Consider the following 14393-nt stretch of genomic DNA (forward strand, 5'->3'; position numbering starts at 1 on the left):
AAAAACTTGCGTTTCCACTCCAGTAGGTTTAAATCACACACACACACACACACACACACACACACACACACAAAAGAAGAAGTAAAAGAAAAAGAAGAAGAATAGGGCGTGCAACATACCCATGGGCTGCTCGGTAGTGGGATAGTCGTAGTCCAACTCGCCTCCCAGCAAATTAAGCCACTCTCTCAAATTGAGAACCCGGTCATCGTTGAAGTCGCTGGGACCACCCTCGATGACAAGGATACGCTTGTTGGGCAAGTACTGCGCCAGGCGGCTGGCAATGACACAGCCTGCCGTGCCACCTCCAACGATGATATAGTCATAGCTGTTGATGTCGCTGGCGGGGAAATCATTTGTGGTAGCCATGTTGAAAGAGAGACGCAATAATTCCACGTAAAAAAAGATATAAGATAATATACGTAAGAGGGGAGAAGGTTGAGAGAAGAGGAGATGTGGTTTGAGGGAAAAAGAAGAGATGAAGAGAGGAGATAACCTCGACTTTTTAAATTAGAGGACGAAGATGCGGTGATGGAGGCCGTCGGCCGTCGGCCATCAGACCACCACTTCCTTCCTACTGATAGACTTCTTTTTTTTTTTTTTTTCCCCATTGATTCCAATCTTTACCTACTTTTGGATTCATTCGGCGGGTCACCTGGAAAGGAATGAGTTAACCAATAGCGGTGAATGGAAGTCTTGAAAGTGGAGCCGCCACTACAGATTAGATAATAGGGAATATGCATCGAGAATCATAGATCAGTATCCATCCATCTCGATTGACTTCTAACATGATTGAGATTTCATTGATGAAGCACCCCATAAATCGGAAAAGGTGCTCAAGCTACGCCCCTGCTGCTTTTTCTATTCACTGGAGTTTACTATCAATAGACAGCAAAGGCACGACTCGCTATATTACCAGTAGAACGTCCCCTTCCATATGCAGTTCTATGAAACTTCTCTTCCGCCTCACGACGTCAAACCCCACACGAGATTTCGCGCTAAAACACGCCACGAACTAATGCACGGGCCAACCGTTAACCCAACAAGGCAGCTCAACGGAGAATATCCACAATTGAATTCTTGAGATAACACTGCCCTTGGATGAATGATCACCTTGGGATGATTCGTAAGAATCCCGAAATAGGTAGAAGACCCCATTACTCTTCTTCCATCTACTAGTCGGAAATGTTTGATAGTTGTTTAGGACGTTCCTGAGACTCCGACCGAGGAAGAAGGCGAAAAAAAAAGTATTTTTGTTCTTCAGTTTGCCGCTGCCGAAGATCGCCTGCCGCCTTAATGTAAGTACCCAGATAAAGGTGAGGGGTAGCGAATCACAGCTTTGGCGGTCTGGAATACGTAAAGCTTAAGGTCTTCCTCTTTTTTTTTCTTCCCCTTCTCCGTCATACCGAGAAGATACCATAGTCTGTAGTATGATATAAATTGGCACAACTAGAGGTCCTACATACGAACCCCCCTCCTTCCATACACCACCCCTCTTAGAAAACTAACACTCTAACCAGTTCGATATTGACGCATACCATGTCCTTTCTTCCTCTCCCTCCACGCCAACTCTTTTATGACGGCAAAGTTCAGTCTGCTTCATCCGGCAAGACTTTTCAATCTGTCAATCCCTCCGACGCCACCCCGCTTGCCGAAATTCAAGTTGCCTCCCATTCTGATATTGACGCAGCTATCGCTGCTGCTGACCGAGCATTTCCCTCCTGGTCACAAACCCCTCCTATTGCTCGCGCGCGTATCCTCCAGAAGGCGTCTCTTATACTCCGTGAACGAAATGACGAAATCGCTCGGGTTGAATCTCTAGATTCCGGGAAGGCTTTCACAGAAACTAGTACAGTGGATGTTGTCACAGGCGCTGACGTTCTGGAGTACTATGCGAACCTTGTTGGAGGGGGTGGTCTGAACGGGGAGACCACTCAGCTGAGAGAAGACGCTTGGGTGTTCACTAAGAAGGCTCCTTTGGGAGTCTGTGTGGGAATCGGTGCATGGAATTATCCCATCCAAATGTATGACATCCAATTGGTTATTGCCAGCGCAGTTTTACCCGCACCACAACTTGAATCATGGCTAACTGAAACAGTGCCCTCTGGAAATCCGCCCCTTGCCTTGCTGCTGGAAACACCATGGTCTACAAGCCCAGTGAATTTACACCGCTTCATGCGCAGACTTTGGCAGAGATTTACAAGGAAGCTGGACTTCCTGATGGTGTGTTCAACATTGTTTATGGTGCCGGTGATGTTGGTGCTTACCTGACCTCCCACCCAACAATCGCCAAGGTCTCCTTCACTGGCCAGGTGGCCACTGGAATGAAGGTCGCCGGTTCCGCCGCTGGCAACATGAAATATGTAACCATGGAACTTGGAGGGAAAAGCCCTCTGGTTATCCTTCCTGATGCAGAGCTTGAAAATGCTGTCGATGGAGCTATGATGGCCAACTTCTACAGTACCGGTCAGGTCTGTACCAATGGCACCCGTGTGTTTGTGCCTTCTAGCATGAAAGTAGCTTTCGAGCACCACTTGCTCGAAAAGATGCAGTACATTCGCCCCGGCCCCTTGTTCGATGAAGCTACCAACTTCGGCCCCTTGAGCTCCGCCGTCCATCGTGAGAAGGTAATTTCCTATATTCGTCATGGTATCGAGACGGACAAGGCTACCCTCCTTTACGGCGGGCTTGGCAAGCCTCAAGTTTCAAAGGAGCTAGAGAACGGATTCTGGGTCCAGCCCACCATTTTCACTGATTGCAAGGATGACATGCTTATTGTCAAGGAAGAGATATTTGGCCCCGTAATGTCGATTTTGTACTACGAGACCATTGAAGAAGCCGTCCGACGGGCCAACGCTACCGAGCTTGGCCTGGCGGCAGGTGTCTTCACCAAGGATGTCAACTTGGCCCATCGCATTATCGACCAACTCCAGGCGGGTATTACTTGGGTAAACACCTGGGGAGAAAGCCCGGCTGAAATGGCAGTGGGTGGATGGAAGAAGAGCGGTCTCGGCGTTGAGAACGGCCGTAGGGGTATTGAAGCTTGGGTGAAGAACAAGAGCACTCTTGTCGATATGAATGGTGCTGTAGCAACTGTATTTGCTAAGCTCTAGGCAATGACTGGCACATAGATGTTTTAAAAAATAGTTGGAGCCATTACTTATGTCTATTTTCTTTCCTAAGCACTTCACGATATATGTGACTTGAGACAAATGAACCATACATGCACACTTTACGACAATGAACTTGGCCACAAAATTATATAAAAACACAGACGCATATCATTGTCTAATCTATTCTTTATAAAAAAAAGTTCCTTAAGTAGGGATAGAAGCACCTGGTACCAAACCGTCTAGAATATTGGTGAAGAAGAGAGGGAATAGGAAAACAAAAAAAAAAAAAAATAATAAGAGAAGAAAAAAAAGAAGTAAAAAATTTCCCGATAGGTCCATCCAGGCTATCAAATAAAAAACTGTTCCCTACTCCAAAACAAATGAAACAAAATAGAGCGCTTTATCGGCAATTTTACATATGGCCCACGTACTTTTGTCGAGAACAGCGTACTAACTCGGGACGCTTTCGCCCAACCATCAGTGTACGCCTTATATTACCTTGGGTCCTTGCCGTGTTTGATCAGTGCGAGATGACTCGAGTGCCCATGCGGTCAAACATCAGATCCCCCTTCAAGGTCGAGTCGAGTCCGCTGATGGCTGAATCGACCATTCGGGAAGACATGCTATCAGGCGTCAACTCCTCGTCATCTAATGTCTGGTTGAGCTGAGTATTGATTCTCAGGTCCTTGGGAACCCTTGGCGGTGTCGACGCTGGGGTGGGTTGCTGATTCGTTTTGCTCGTCCCCATAGGGGCAGGGACGTAGGTCCTCGGCCGGTAAACAAGAGGCGGCCCTTGCGTACGCGCATCAGTACCTGATTGTTCAATCGCCTCAAAATATCGGACTGTCTTGACTTTGAGTTCCAGTGTCGCATCCCGATCGCATACGATCAGCGGATGCTGATGCAACTGGAGGGCTGAAAGGGTCCACATATGATTGACACCACCTTCGAGGCCCTTCTCCACTGCCAGTGCCTTGTGAGCGCCAGTGGCCACAATAACGACCTCCCGAGCTTCCATGATTGTTTGAATACCAACGGTCAAGGACATTCGGGGCACCTGGTCCACGTCTCCGCCAAAGAACCGAGAGTTTGCCAAAATCGTGTCGTAAGCCAGGGTCTTAACTCGAGTGCGACTGCTAAGGGACGATCCTGGCTCGTTGAATGCAATGTGTCCGTCTGGACCAACGCCACCCAGGAATAGCTCGATACCGCCGTAGCGGGCGATCTTTGCCTCAAAAGAGGCGCATTCAGCAGCAAGATCAGAGGCGTTCCCATCGAGGATATTGATATTCTGAGGCGGGATGTCAACATGAGAGAAGAAATGTTTATACATGAAGCTGTGGTATGATTGAGGGTGGTCGCGAGGTAGCCCGACATATTCATCCTGCGATAATTAGCACATTTGATTTCATTGATAGAGGGTATGACTATAGCAAATATGACAGGAACCTACCATATTGAAGGTCACGACATTCCTAAAAGAAATGTCTCCCGCTCTGTGACGTTGCACGAGGGTCTTGTAGATGACTTCGGGACTACTACCCGTCGGAAGACCAAGAACAAAAGGCTGATCTTGTGTGGGCTTAAAGGCTTTGATGCGACCTAGGAGGAGAAGTCAGAAAGAACCCAAGCATGCCAACTGAGGCAATGGCATACTGATAATATAATCCGCGATGTATTCTGAAGCCTCCAGGGCGGTTTCTCTGATAATTACTCTCCTGTGCACAAAGAAGGAACGTGGTTAGCTTTAGGCCTAGTTCAACCCAGCTTGGGGAACAACAGATACTGCCATACATGATGAACAAGACTACGTCACCGACAACGCAGTGGGGCAGAGCTGAAAGTCTTTGGATAAGCCTGGGGCTTTCTCTTTCTCGAAGTAAAGGATGAACGATATATATGCCAGGCAATCGAAGATGTTTGGTACGGGAAAGGAGACCAAAAGATATCTTGGAACAGAAAGAAATATGAACAGCAAGGAGAAAAGAGGACTGTGGACAAAGAGGCAAGTAATATGGGAGGTGGCCATCTGCCCCATCCACTAATGGGCCTGTTACAGTTACCTGTCAGGCCCTAGGATCGGCTGTGGAGTGTGACGGCATGATACTGCCTTTTCCACTGCTGTTATCACAGTCTGATTTTCATCCCCCCCCCCCTCCGACCATGAGTGATGAATGTCACTTGACCCATGCCTCTTCCACAACTGGAGGCCCGTGCCGGAAAGAGTAATAACAATCCATATACAGTACCTCCAAATGGTTGATAAACAAGACATACAACGGGGTATACTACTATGTCTGGGACTCAGACCCCATTCCTTCGCCTTCCTGTATGTTCAATACCATTGTTGCTGAGGAAAGAGTAGCATCGTTGCAGTGGACTGATGACGCATACACTTCCCACTGGCTATGGTAGAGCATCCAATCAACCAGTAGTATCCGCGTCAGGAAATGAATAGCTTTTGTCATAGATCGTACCCTAGCTACCCAGGAAACAGTGAAGACAACGGCCCATCCTTCACTTCGACGTAATGTTGCACGAGGGGGTGGCATAGTACAGATATCAATGGGAGCTGTCCGGGGCCACTAAGCCTAGAATAGAATGGGTAATCACAGTCCGAATTGCTTGACAGTTCCGTTGCATTCGGTAGGATCGGGAAACCGGGGGAAGGGATCGGAGCCCCCATGCAACCCTCTCTTATCTGCTGTGGCGTCGTATCGATTGACGGAACTCTTGGTGGGTAGGCAAGATTGTTGTGTAATCTCAAGTCAATACACTGGTATTGACTAGTAATAAAAACTGATAGGACGGTTTGGTATGGTACGACGTATTACCGGTACCAAGAAGACAGAATTTACACGTGATCTAACCAGGTGACCCCGTCGGGCTTTCCTTCAGTACCAACGCCCCTCAACGAATGTCAGTAGGTACTGCCAAGGATGCAACAACCTACTAATAGGAATATTACATCTATTATACAGACGTGAGGGATAAAAACCTTTCTCTCTGGGAGTGTCACTATGGTCACTGCACCAGTACCTACTCTCCTGGATCGAAAGTCCAAAAAAATATTACCAATACCAGTACTCTAGACCTTTTCAATACTATACTATTCTTGCTTGATCAGAAAGCTAGCTTTCTTCTCGTCCCCACACTCTCCATGCATTATCATTCGTCAAGCACTGACCACCACCTGTTGAAGCTGCTCATAGCTTGCAGCCTTCCGCAGTCCAGTCCTTTGCCCCTGGTCATACTCAGATGAATCCTGACTAGCCTATTCCAAAGCTGATTTGTAGTATCCAACTGCCGGTTTTAGCCCTTGCCGTATTCTCCGACATCGTTTGCGGCGTGTGTCCCAACCTAATCTTTTTGCCCACCCAATATCGATCCTGAAATCTGATGGTCACAGTGTGGGCCATATTACCCTTGCCCATTTCGTTGTGTTAGATACTAAGCTGGCATTCCTTATTCAGGGCCCTCATGGCCCCAAGAGAGGACATGCTGCCCCCTGGCTGGGATGATCTAGACAGGTATGCAGCGATTCTGTCTGGCACGCGGTTCTCCATCATGGACTGTGCACCACCGCTTGCGGAGTGGTCACGACCGATTGCAGCTATTCACATTTTGCCTTTGCAATCCAGTATTGTTTCTTTTTTTTTTCTTTGTTTTCTTTTCTCTTCCCCCTTTTTTATTTTTTATTTTTATTTTTTATTTTTTTTTTTTACCCTTCGCCACTGTTTTACTGGATTCCGATTCTTATCTGCTATATTGAACTTAGTGTCCTTTTACCGGATTAATGGTCCTCGCTAACAATTTGAGTACTATGGCTTTTTTGACAGGCAGATGGGGCAGCTCTTTATGATGGGCTTTGATGGAACGTCCGTTGATCCTCAGATTCGCTCTCTCATTGAGGATTATCACCTGGGCTCGATCCTACTGACTGCCAAGAATTTGAAATGTATCTCTGCCTTCCTCTCTCATCGTTGATTTTGTTCTTGTGTCTATCTTACCTTCCTACGGACGCATCACATATACGATAACCACTAATTTACTTCTAGCTGCAGAAGATGCCACGCGACTAGTCCTCGAGCTCCAGACAATCGCTCGGGATGCCGGTCATCCGGTGCCATTACTCATCGCCTTGGACCAGGAAAATGGAGGTGTGAACAGTCTCTACGATGAAATCTACATCCGACAATTTCCCAGCGCAATGGGAATTGCTGCAACGGGCTCTAAATCTCTCGCCCGTGATGTCGCTGTTGCAACTGCCCAAGAACTGAAGGCTGTAGGAATCAACTGGATTCTGGGCCCCGTGCTAGATGTCTTGACCAACGTACGAAGCCAACCCTTAGGGGTTCGTACCACGGGTGATGATCCCCAAGAGGTATCGCACTACGGAGTGGAATTCATGAAAGGTTATAAGGAAGCAGGGTTGGTGACATGTGGCAAACATTTCCCGTCATACGGTAACCTTGAATTTCTTGGATCCCAGTCAGACGTCCCTATCATCACCGAGTCGCTAGAACAGCTCAGTTTGAGTGCACTAGTTCCATTTCGAAACGCCATACTCCATGGAATTGATTCCATGATGGTGGGAGGCGTTTCCATGTCGTCTGCTGGGTTTCACGTGATGCATGCTTGCCTGAGTGAGCAAGTTGTCGATGATCTGTTGCGCAAGAAGATGAAATTTGACGGTGTGGTAGTTTCAGAATGCCTGGAGATGGAAGCACTCACTCATAATATTGGGGTGGGTGGTGGGACAGTCATGGCAAAGAAGGCGGGCTGCGACATCGTTCTTCTCTGCAGGTCATTCCCAGTGCAGCAGGAGGCGATCACTGGATTAAAGCTTGGTGTGGAGAATGGTATCATTGGCAGAGCTCGCATAGAACAGTCATTACGCAGAGTTTTGAGCATGAAGGCGAAATGCACCTCCTGGGAACTCGCTCTCAATCCTCCGGGTCTTTCCTCACTCACCCAGATGCAACCTTCCCATACCACTCTTTCCACTAGAGCGTACAACAGCTCTATCACTGTCGTTCGAGATAAGAAAACTCTTTTACCCTTGTCCAACATCATTGAGCCCAGTGAAGAATTGTTGCTTCTGACCCCATTGGTCAAGCCATTACCCGCTTCTGCAGTGTCTCGCTCAGTCACCGAGCACCTGAATTTATCTATTGAGCCCATGACATGGGACCGGACTTCCTCTGTGTTGAGTGGTGAGAGTGTCTTCAAGGAACTAGGGAGGTCACTATCACGGCAAAGAAATGGGCGTGTTTTGCATACCTCCTACACAGCCAATGGCGTCCGCCCGATCCACGAAAACTTGATAGACCGGGCCAGTGCGGTCATCGTAGTCACTGCAGATGCTAACAGAAACCAATACCAATATGGCTTTACTAAGCACGTATCTATGATTTGTCGGTCGCAGTTCACGCCTTCCGGCGAATCTCGCGAGAAGCCTGTGATCGTTATTGCTGCCAGTTCACCATACGATTTCGCAATGGATCCCTCCATCGGGACTTATATTTGCACCTATGATTTTACGGAGACGGCTCTAGAGGCACTAGTTAAGATTCTTTACGGGGAGATAATCCCCATGGGCTCATTGCCAGGATCCATTAATCGCAGCCAGAAGCTCCATCAAGCAAGACAGCACTGGCTGGTGGAGAATTGGAACGAAGAACGGGACTCGCATGCTTTGGATTCCCTCTTAGATGCGGTGAGAGAGGACTGTACTCAGGCGCAACGCTCAGAACTGCTGGGTGTGACGTCTTGCAGCTTCCTTCTGCGGAGAGAAGAAATTGATGAAGCTCATTTTGTTGTACGAAATAGCAGTACCCAAGCCCTGTACGGTTTCTGCTCGACATACTTCTTTCGGTCCACAGGCACGGGCGTCATTGGGGCCTTGATTGTCGACCCGGCAAGACGGAAGCTATCAATTGGGGCTTCCCTCCACAACCGCGCTATCCGAACACTCCTCCAACGAAAAGGTGTCAAGAGGTTTCAGCTAGGCTCTCGCTTGCCGGGGATATATCTAGGTATTCCGTCTGCAAACCCTGTCGAGAGGAAGAAGCTTCGGCAATGGTTTGCAAATTTAGGATGGAACACAGCCCTCTCGCGGCCCGTTTGTAGTGTGGTGTTGCGCAGCTTGTCATCTTGGAAGCCGCCAAATGTACTCATCCAAGGACTGCAGAATGCGGATGTGATCTACGACCTCGTATATGGATGGGATTATGCAGACACAATCCTTGACCATATCAAAACTAATTCTAGACAAGGCGTCATAGATATCTATAAGGTAGCCCTTGGAGGAGCGCCTAATTGCGGGATTATAAGGGCTACGCGTCCTGGTGATGGGGCAATCCTAGGTAGCGTGGTCATTTACAACGGACGAGCTACCTTGGCGGAGCATATGCCTGCCCTGAAAGCCATGCATTCGTCCACGGGGGGCATTTCTTCCCCAGTTATATCACCCTCCGTGGGTGAGTATGCCACAGTAATGCAGGGGCTGATTTTCATGGGAATCAAACAGCACCGTAAACAGGGTGCTGATAGCGTCATTATGGATTGTGTGGGTACACCCTCTTTTAAACCGTTTGGTAGCCTTTATACTGACACTTGTAAAACAGGTTGATGGTGACAGCAATTTCGACAGTCTATCCGGAATAATGGGTTTCAGTACGCTACACAGCTTTGAGGAAGTTAACTGTGACGCTGCGACCTGGACAATGATGACCGCGTCTTAGAAGATTCCCCTTTCTTTCTTTTTTTTTTTTTCCATACGTCTTTCTTTTCTTTTCTTCCCCCCTGACTTCCACCTCTCTTATTGTTTGGACAGTTTGGGCAGTTCGAGGCCATATGATATCCACTATGTACTGGTTTCTGTTACTAGAAGCTTTCTTGGGTTTCCACTATCTTGTAGCTCCTGGAAACTATTTCGTTTTAGTATATGTTTATCTAATTGACTCTATAAATTTGGAAGATCCCTTACTCTTCGGAGATTTGTTTCAGTGTTTGAAGGATGATACGATGGGTCCTCATGTACGAGTACATATCCAATCAATCTTTCAAGCTCAGGTTTCGACAGTCCAAGGGATACAGGGGAATTTTGCGGATGAAGTTAGATGGATGCCTAGAGAGCAAAGCAGATCGGATTTCGGATGATCCACGCGCTGTCTGGTATTGGCGCAGGAACACGAATGCGGGCCTTGATTAGCAGGTGGAGAGCGAGTTGGTTAGAGGGTCTTTTTCTCTTACCCTTTATTTATTATTTATTTTTTTAAGTACTTCTTATTAAAAAAAAAAAAAAAAAAAAGGATTCTCTTAGCAAAAGTATTCCCCGATAACTCAGAATTTGACCTCGGAAGTAAAAAGGCGCCAAGATCCGACCTTGGAAGATGGGCCAATTACTGAACGTCTAGGGCCGGATTGACAGCGGTTCCTTGTGCGATGATCCTGATAGCGACAGATACTGCAAACCTCTTTACCTAATTTTCAAAGGGCTACTATAGATATTACTAGGCAACATGAGATATAGCATCAGACATGAGTAACAAACATGTTTCATGGGAACTCCACAGATGAAGCACTCACCGCAGTTCATACGGTTTGGGACAAACATTACTACTTCCATTGACGAAATGGTTCTGTCCTAAAACGATGAGCGAGAGCTTCTGTCATTGTTTTCAGGGCCTCGGAGCCTAATTTGAGTCCGTTCAAGCCGACTGGTGCGAGTCTAGCCCATGGACATACTTTCTACCGAGCCACTAACTCTACAGTGGGTTAGTTTAATTTAGGTGATGCGGAGTCAGGTCACTGTCCAGTGTCGGCAGCTCAAGGCCGTAGGCATGGACCGTTTGCGGATTTGCGATAGTACGGGACAAGTGGACCACCACTCCTCCGTAGTGTTATTCCCTTTCCCTCCTCTTTGGTTCTCTTAGAAATCAAAGGAAAAGAAGAATATTTAATGCTGATTATTTGTAATATACACGTTTTGAGACCCTTTTTCTTTCCTATAAAAAAGAAAAAAAAAAAAAGGAAGAAAAGAAAACTTTTTTCTTTAGAACTAAGAAAGTGAGAAAAGAATGAAAATAAAGAGAAAACAGGATCCTAAACATTATTCTAATTCTATTCTATTTTTCCATTTTCCCCTTCAATAATTGAGGAATGCTACAATGCTGCAATAAAGAGTTTCCTGCCTTGGACTTTGTCAATGGTCCAGACACAATACAGGATATTCAGGAACCAAATTTCTGTGTTGAAAGAGCGACGAAAATGACGACACAGCACATTATACCAAGTTCCTTGTAATCGTGTTGACTAGGATGGATCCTCTTGCATAAAACTAAGACTATAAAGAACTCATCTGAAGTGCCCTGAACTCCTACTAGTAGATGGGGTAGAGATAGAAGTTGTACAATACAGCATAATACAGAGTTGCTGGGTATGCAAGCCCATACTACTGTGTAAAAAGTATTCCTCCGTGCCCACAGTAGTGGTGCTGCGTGTATCCATTCGGTGTACTTCATAAGAGACTAAGTATCTAGAGAATCCACCGTCCCAACGGTGCGTTATTTACCGGTTGTCAAGGATCTCAAACGAGGCTTTGGAGAGCACCCCACGTAGTCAACCCAGAGCCTTGGTGTATGTGCCAGTCTTTACGTTTTTTTATCCTTTAGGAATGATCTGTCGCTGAGCTGCACATCTCTTGATCCAAGGTTCATCACTATTTGCCACTAAAATCTGGATTTAGCGTGGAATACATGATGGTGATATAAGCCGAGTGTTTAGCTTGCCTCAGACGCTACTAGGTAGCTCATCTAATAATACTTCGGTCCATTTTATCACCATCTCAGTCGAACATGTTCACTTATGTATAAATGGTTTATACACTCTGAGGAATTTGAAGCGAAAGGAAACACCAATAGGTCGCCACTTGGCGCCACAAACTCGCCGTCACTTTGCATCATGAGATACTTGCGAGACCCATGCAGCTTGGTGGTTTCACCAAGAAAGTCTGTGGCAAGAAGGGGCAGTCACATGAATAAAATTCTAGTGAAGAGAAGCCACCCTTCAGTAGGACAAGAGGGGTTCTAGAAACATGCTAGAATGTGTAAACTTTCTGGTAACCCTGAACATATGACAATGTAGGAGGGAATTAATCATGTAAGTACAAATTACAAAGCCCTGTCGTTTTCAGGCCACTAGAGCTAGCTGGGCACATGAGGTTTCTTGCCAAGAAGAAATAGACCTATCGATGAGGAAGCACGGGCGTGGATAGCGTTATTCTGTAACAGTACTTCCATGTTGATACAAAAACTGCGAAAAAGCAAGAATGAGAACGGGGCAAAGGTGGTAACTATCTAGTACGGAGTACCTACTACGACTTACTGAGTCGAAGTGCGTTCACTCGCAAACCAGCTTCAGCCATGAGTGGTCCCTTGGTTCACTAAGACGGCCATGGCCGAATTAAGGGCGCGGCTGATCCGGCCTCGTCGGCTTGGTCTGAGACATACATCTTTAGTCTTGCCCAATCACAGCCTCAACCCATCTATTTGGCCCCCATCGTGGAGGGCTGTAGGTCAGAGAAAGTCAATACTAAAATTGAGGATGCTAACTGTTTTTGGTCTCGTGTGTTAGACCCTGGAAGCGACCCTGATATTCAATAGCCTGATAGGGTAGTACTAGCTAGAGAGTACATGGACTAACATGTGCATGCAGTAGAATATCGTTTAATACTGTGGCTTCTTCTCTTAGCACCCAGTCTTATCTCATAGCCAGCTCCGAACTATACAGTAGATACCAATCAACTAGGGTTGGAGCTAATGTATAAGCTACAGTAGTGTGGTGAGGCCATAGCCTGCGCTTCCCAGCAATTCCACTGACAGAGATCTTAACATGCGGGTATACGGAGTTGTCGGATGATAAAATCTGTTAACAGGCTGTCATTCCTCGTTGCTGTGTAAGCCAAGAATTTTTCAGGTTCCCCTAGGTCAAAACTCTGCTGTGTCCAATCTTACCACCAACTATTCCCGCATCCAATAAATGCGAGCCACCAAGTATATTTTCTTTCTAAGTTGAATAAATATTAACTAAGCATAGAGCGGAATTTGAAACACCGTTCAAGGTAAGCTTTGACCGCGGACCAATCGCAAAGCCTCATGCCGTACCACCTCCCCCGAATGTGGTCTTTTTGTAAATAGCCCTGATACCATTCCGATATTACTTTTATGATAAGATTCTATTCGGCGGACAGAGATAACAAGGCGCAGTAAGAGTAACCGATGAGTCGATCATGCCGGGATCTCTAGCCTTTCCCCACCAAAGATCCAAGCAAAAAAAGGCTGAGACGAGGACATGAATGAAAGAGAGAAGGTAAGCGAAAAAGGAAAAGGTGTCAAGAGTCTCGGCTGCATGTAAAACAGACCAATATTGATCGAACTCTCCTAAAGTATGGAATAGAGCATGGAAAACAGCTAGTGATCAGGCGGAGACCAAACTTTGGTTTATGATTATACTATTCCCGTTTTTGATTTTTTTTTTTATTGGAGAGAGTGTCTTACCCACATGCAGATCGTCAGTTGCCAAAGCAGCTCAAGGAGAGTATAATGCGCCTATGGTCATCACAAATTTACTTAAGCGTTGCAAATTGCTATTACTATGATCGTTTCAATTGGTCTTATTATTACAGACTGATGGGTACTCAAGTTGTATCATAGTACCATGCTATACTAGTGTACCGTCCACGGTTACCCATGGACTGTAGGTATCCACTACGCCTTACCATTTATGTCAACTTGCAATATCTGCATTCATCGAAATCGCCTGGACCTCCACTGTCAGCCTTGAGATCCTCTGGTTTAGCTTGCAGGTGAGCGACCCTACCTTAGTTTGGCTCGTGTTATGGAGCACTCAGGGTGATCAGAACAGAGCGACAAGCTGACAGGACTTATTATTAGTATTAACTTACGGTTTTATTGTCCAATTAATTACCTTGTTTCTGCCTATATCCTCCGTCTGAAGGCTAGAAATAACTTCTATCAGTACATACTAAATACTGCGTATGATGCTTCTTTATATTAACCACCCTGGACAACCTGGTTGGAAAACCGAGGTTAGCCGCGAGACTTTAAGTCTAATGAGAAATTAAAAAGATGATTTCGTCCCTAGTCTAGCCTAGGTAACTCAAAGCTATTAATTTACATGAGTGGTTTGAGAAAATAAAAAAGTAAAAGGAGAAAAAGAAAAATGAAAAAGAAATAACATAAACAGGAAAGGGAAAAG

General features: G+C 46.2%; 5 protein-coding genes across 5 annotated transcripts; 2 read left to right on the plus strand and 3 right to left on the minus strand.

The window, feature by feature from the left end:
- Positions 1 to 33: 33 nt before the first annotated feature.
- On the minus strand, positions 34 to 366 carry BDV27DRAFT_164505 (uncharacterized protein; the record flags this gene model as incomplete). Its single annotated transcript, XM_032073709.1, has 1 exon — positions 34 to 366. The coding sequence occupies one exon, from the start codon at positions 364 to 366 to the stop codon at positions 34 to 36; it is 333 nt and encodes a 110-aa protein (XP_031920528.1).
- An 871-nt stretch (positions 367 to 1237) lies between these two features.
- BDV27DRAFT_139305 (aldehyde dehydrogenase domain-containing protein) lies at positions 1238 to 3263 on the plus strand. Its single transcript, XM_032069425.1, has 2 exons — positions 1238 to 2021; positions 2096 to 3263. Exons 1-2 carry the CDS (start codon positions 1537 to 1539, stop codon positions 3108 to 3110), a joined length of 1500 nt encoding a protein of 499 aa, XP_031920529.1. The 5' UTR covers positions 1238 to 1536; the 3' UTR covers positions 3111 to 3263.
- A 228-nt stretch (positions 3264 to 3491) lies between these two features.
- On the minus strand, positions 3492 to 5153 carry BDV27DRAFT_86275 (uncharacterized protein). Its single transcript, XM_032077801.1, has 4 exons — positions 4905 to 5153; positions 4767 to 4828; positions 4564 to 4712; positions 3492 to 4494 (listed from the first exon to the last, which is right to left on the minus strand). Coding segments are annotated over exons 1-4 (1077 nt in total). The 5' UTR covers positions 4907 to 5153; the 3' UTR covers positions 3492 to 3630.
- On the minus strand, positions 4848 to 5274 carry BDV27DRAFT_86279 (uncharacterized protein). The gene has a single exon (XM_032077802.1). The coding sequence runs from the start codon at positions 5146 to 5148 to the stop codon at positions 4918 to 4920; it is 231 nt and encodes a 76-aa protein (XP_031920531.1). The 5' UTR covers positions 5149 to 5274; the 3' UTR covers positions 4848 to 4917.
- Positions 5275 to 6828: 1554 nt separating this feature from the next.
- Positions 6829 to 10351, plus strand: BDV27DRAFT_139309 (putative beta-N-acetylglucosaminidase). The gene is made up of 3 exons (XM_032069426.1): positions 6829 to 7068; positions 7169 to 9681; positions 9740 to 10351. The coding sequence occupies exons 1-3, from the start codon at positions 6954 to 6956 to the stop codon at positions 9854 to 9856; spliced, it is 2745 nt and encodes a 914-aa protein (XP_031920532.1). The 5' UTR covers positions 6829 to 6953; the 3' UTR covers positions 9857 to 10351.
- Positions 10352 to 14393: the final 4042 nt, after the last annotated feature.

This window comes from Aspergillus caelatus (assembly GCF_009193585.1).
Source record: "Aspergillus caelatus strain CBS 763.97 unplaced genomic scaffold BDV27scaffold_456, whole genome shotgun sequence".
Classification (NCBI taxonomy): Eukaryota; Fungi; Ascomycota; class Eurotiomycetes; order Eurotiales; family Aspergillaceae; genus Aspergillus; species Aspergillus caelatus.

What these genes read in the sequence shown, in the direction of transcription:
- BDV27DRAFT_139309 (XM_032069426.1), top strand. Translation starts at nt 6,954, where the DNA reads ATGGGGCAGCTCTTTATGATGGGCTTTGATGGAACGTCCGTTGATCCT. An exon ending in GACTGCCAAGAATTTGAAAT is followed by an intron (nt 7,069 to 7,168) that starts GTATCTCTGCCT and finishes ATTTACTTCTAG; the next exon opens with CTGCAGAAGATGCCACGCGA. An exon ending in ATAGCGTCATTATGGATTGT is followed by an intron (nt 9,682 to 9,739) that starts GTGGGTACACCC and finishes CTTGTAAAACAG; the next exon opens with GTTGATGGTGACAGCAATTT.
- BDV27DRAFT_86279 (XM_032077802.1), bottom strand. Translation starts at nt 5,148, where the DNA reads ATGGGGCAGATGGCCACCTCCCATATTACTTGCCTCTTTGTCCACAGT.
- BDV27DRAFT_139305 (XM_032069425.1), top strand. Translation starts at nt 1,537, where the DNA reads ATGTCCTTTCTTCCTCTCCCTCCACGCCAACTCTTTTATGACGGCAAA. An exon ending in TGGAATTATCCCATCCAAAT is followed by an intron (nt 2,022 to 2,095) that starts GTATGACATCCA and finishes TAACTGAAACAG; the next exon opens with TGCCCTCTGGAAATCCGCCC.
- BDV27DRAFT_86275 (XM_032077801.1), bottom strand. An exon ending in CATCGCGGATTATATTATCA is followed by an intron (nt 4,713 to 4,766) that starts GTATGCCATTGC and finishes TTCTCCTCCTAG; the next exon opens with GTCGCATCAAAGCCTTTAAG. An exon ending in ATGTCGTGACCTTCAATATG is followed by an intron (nt 4,495 to 4,563) that starts GTAGGTTCCTGT and finishes TAATTATCGCAG; the next exon opens with GATGAATATGTCGGGCTACC.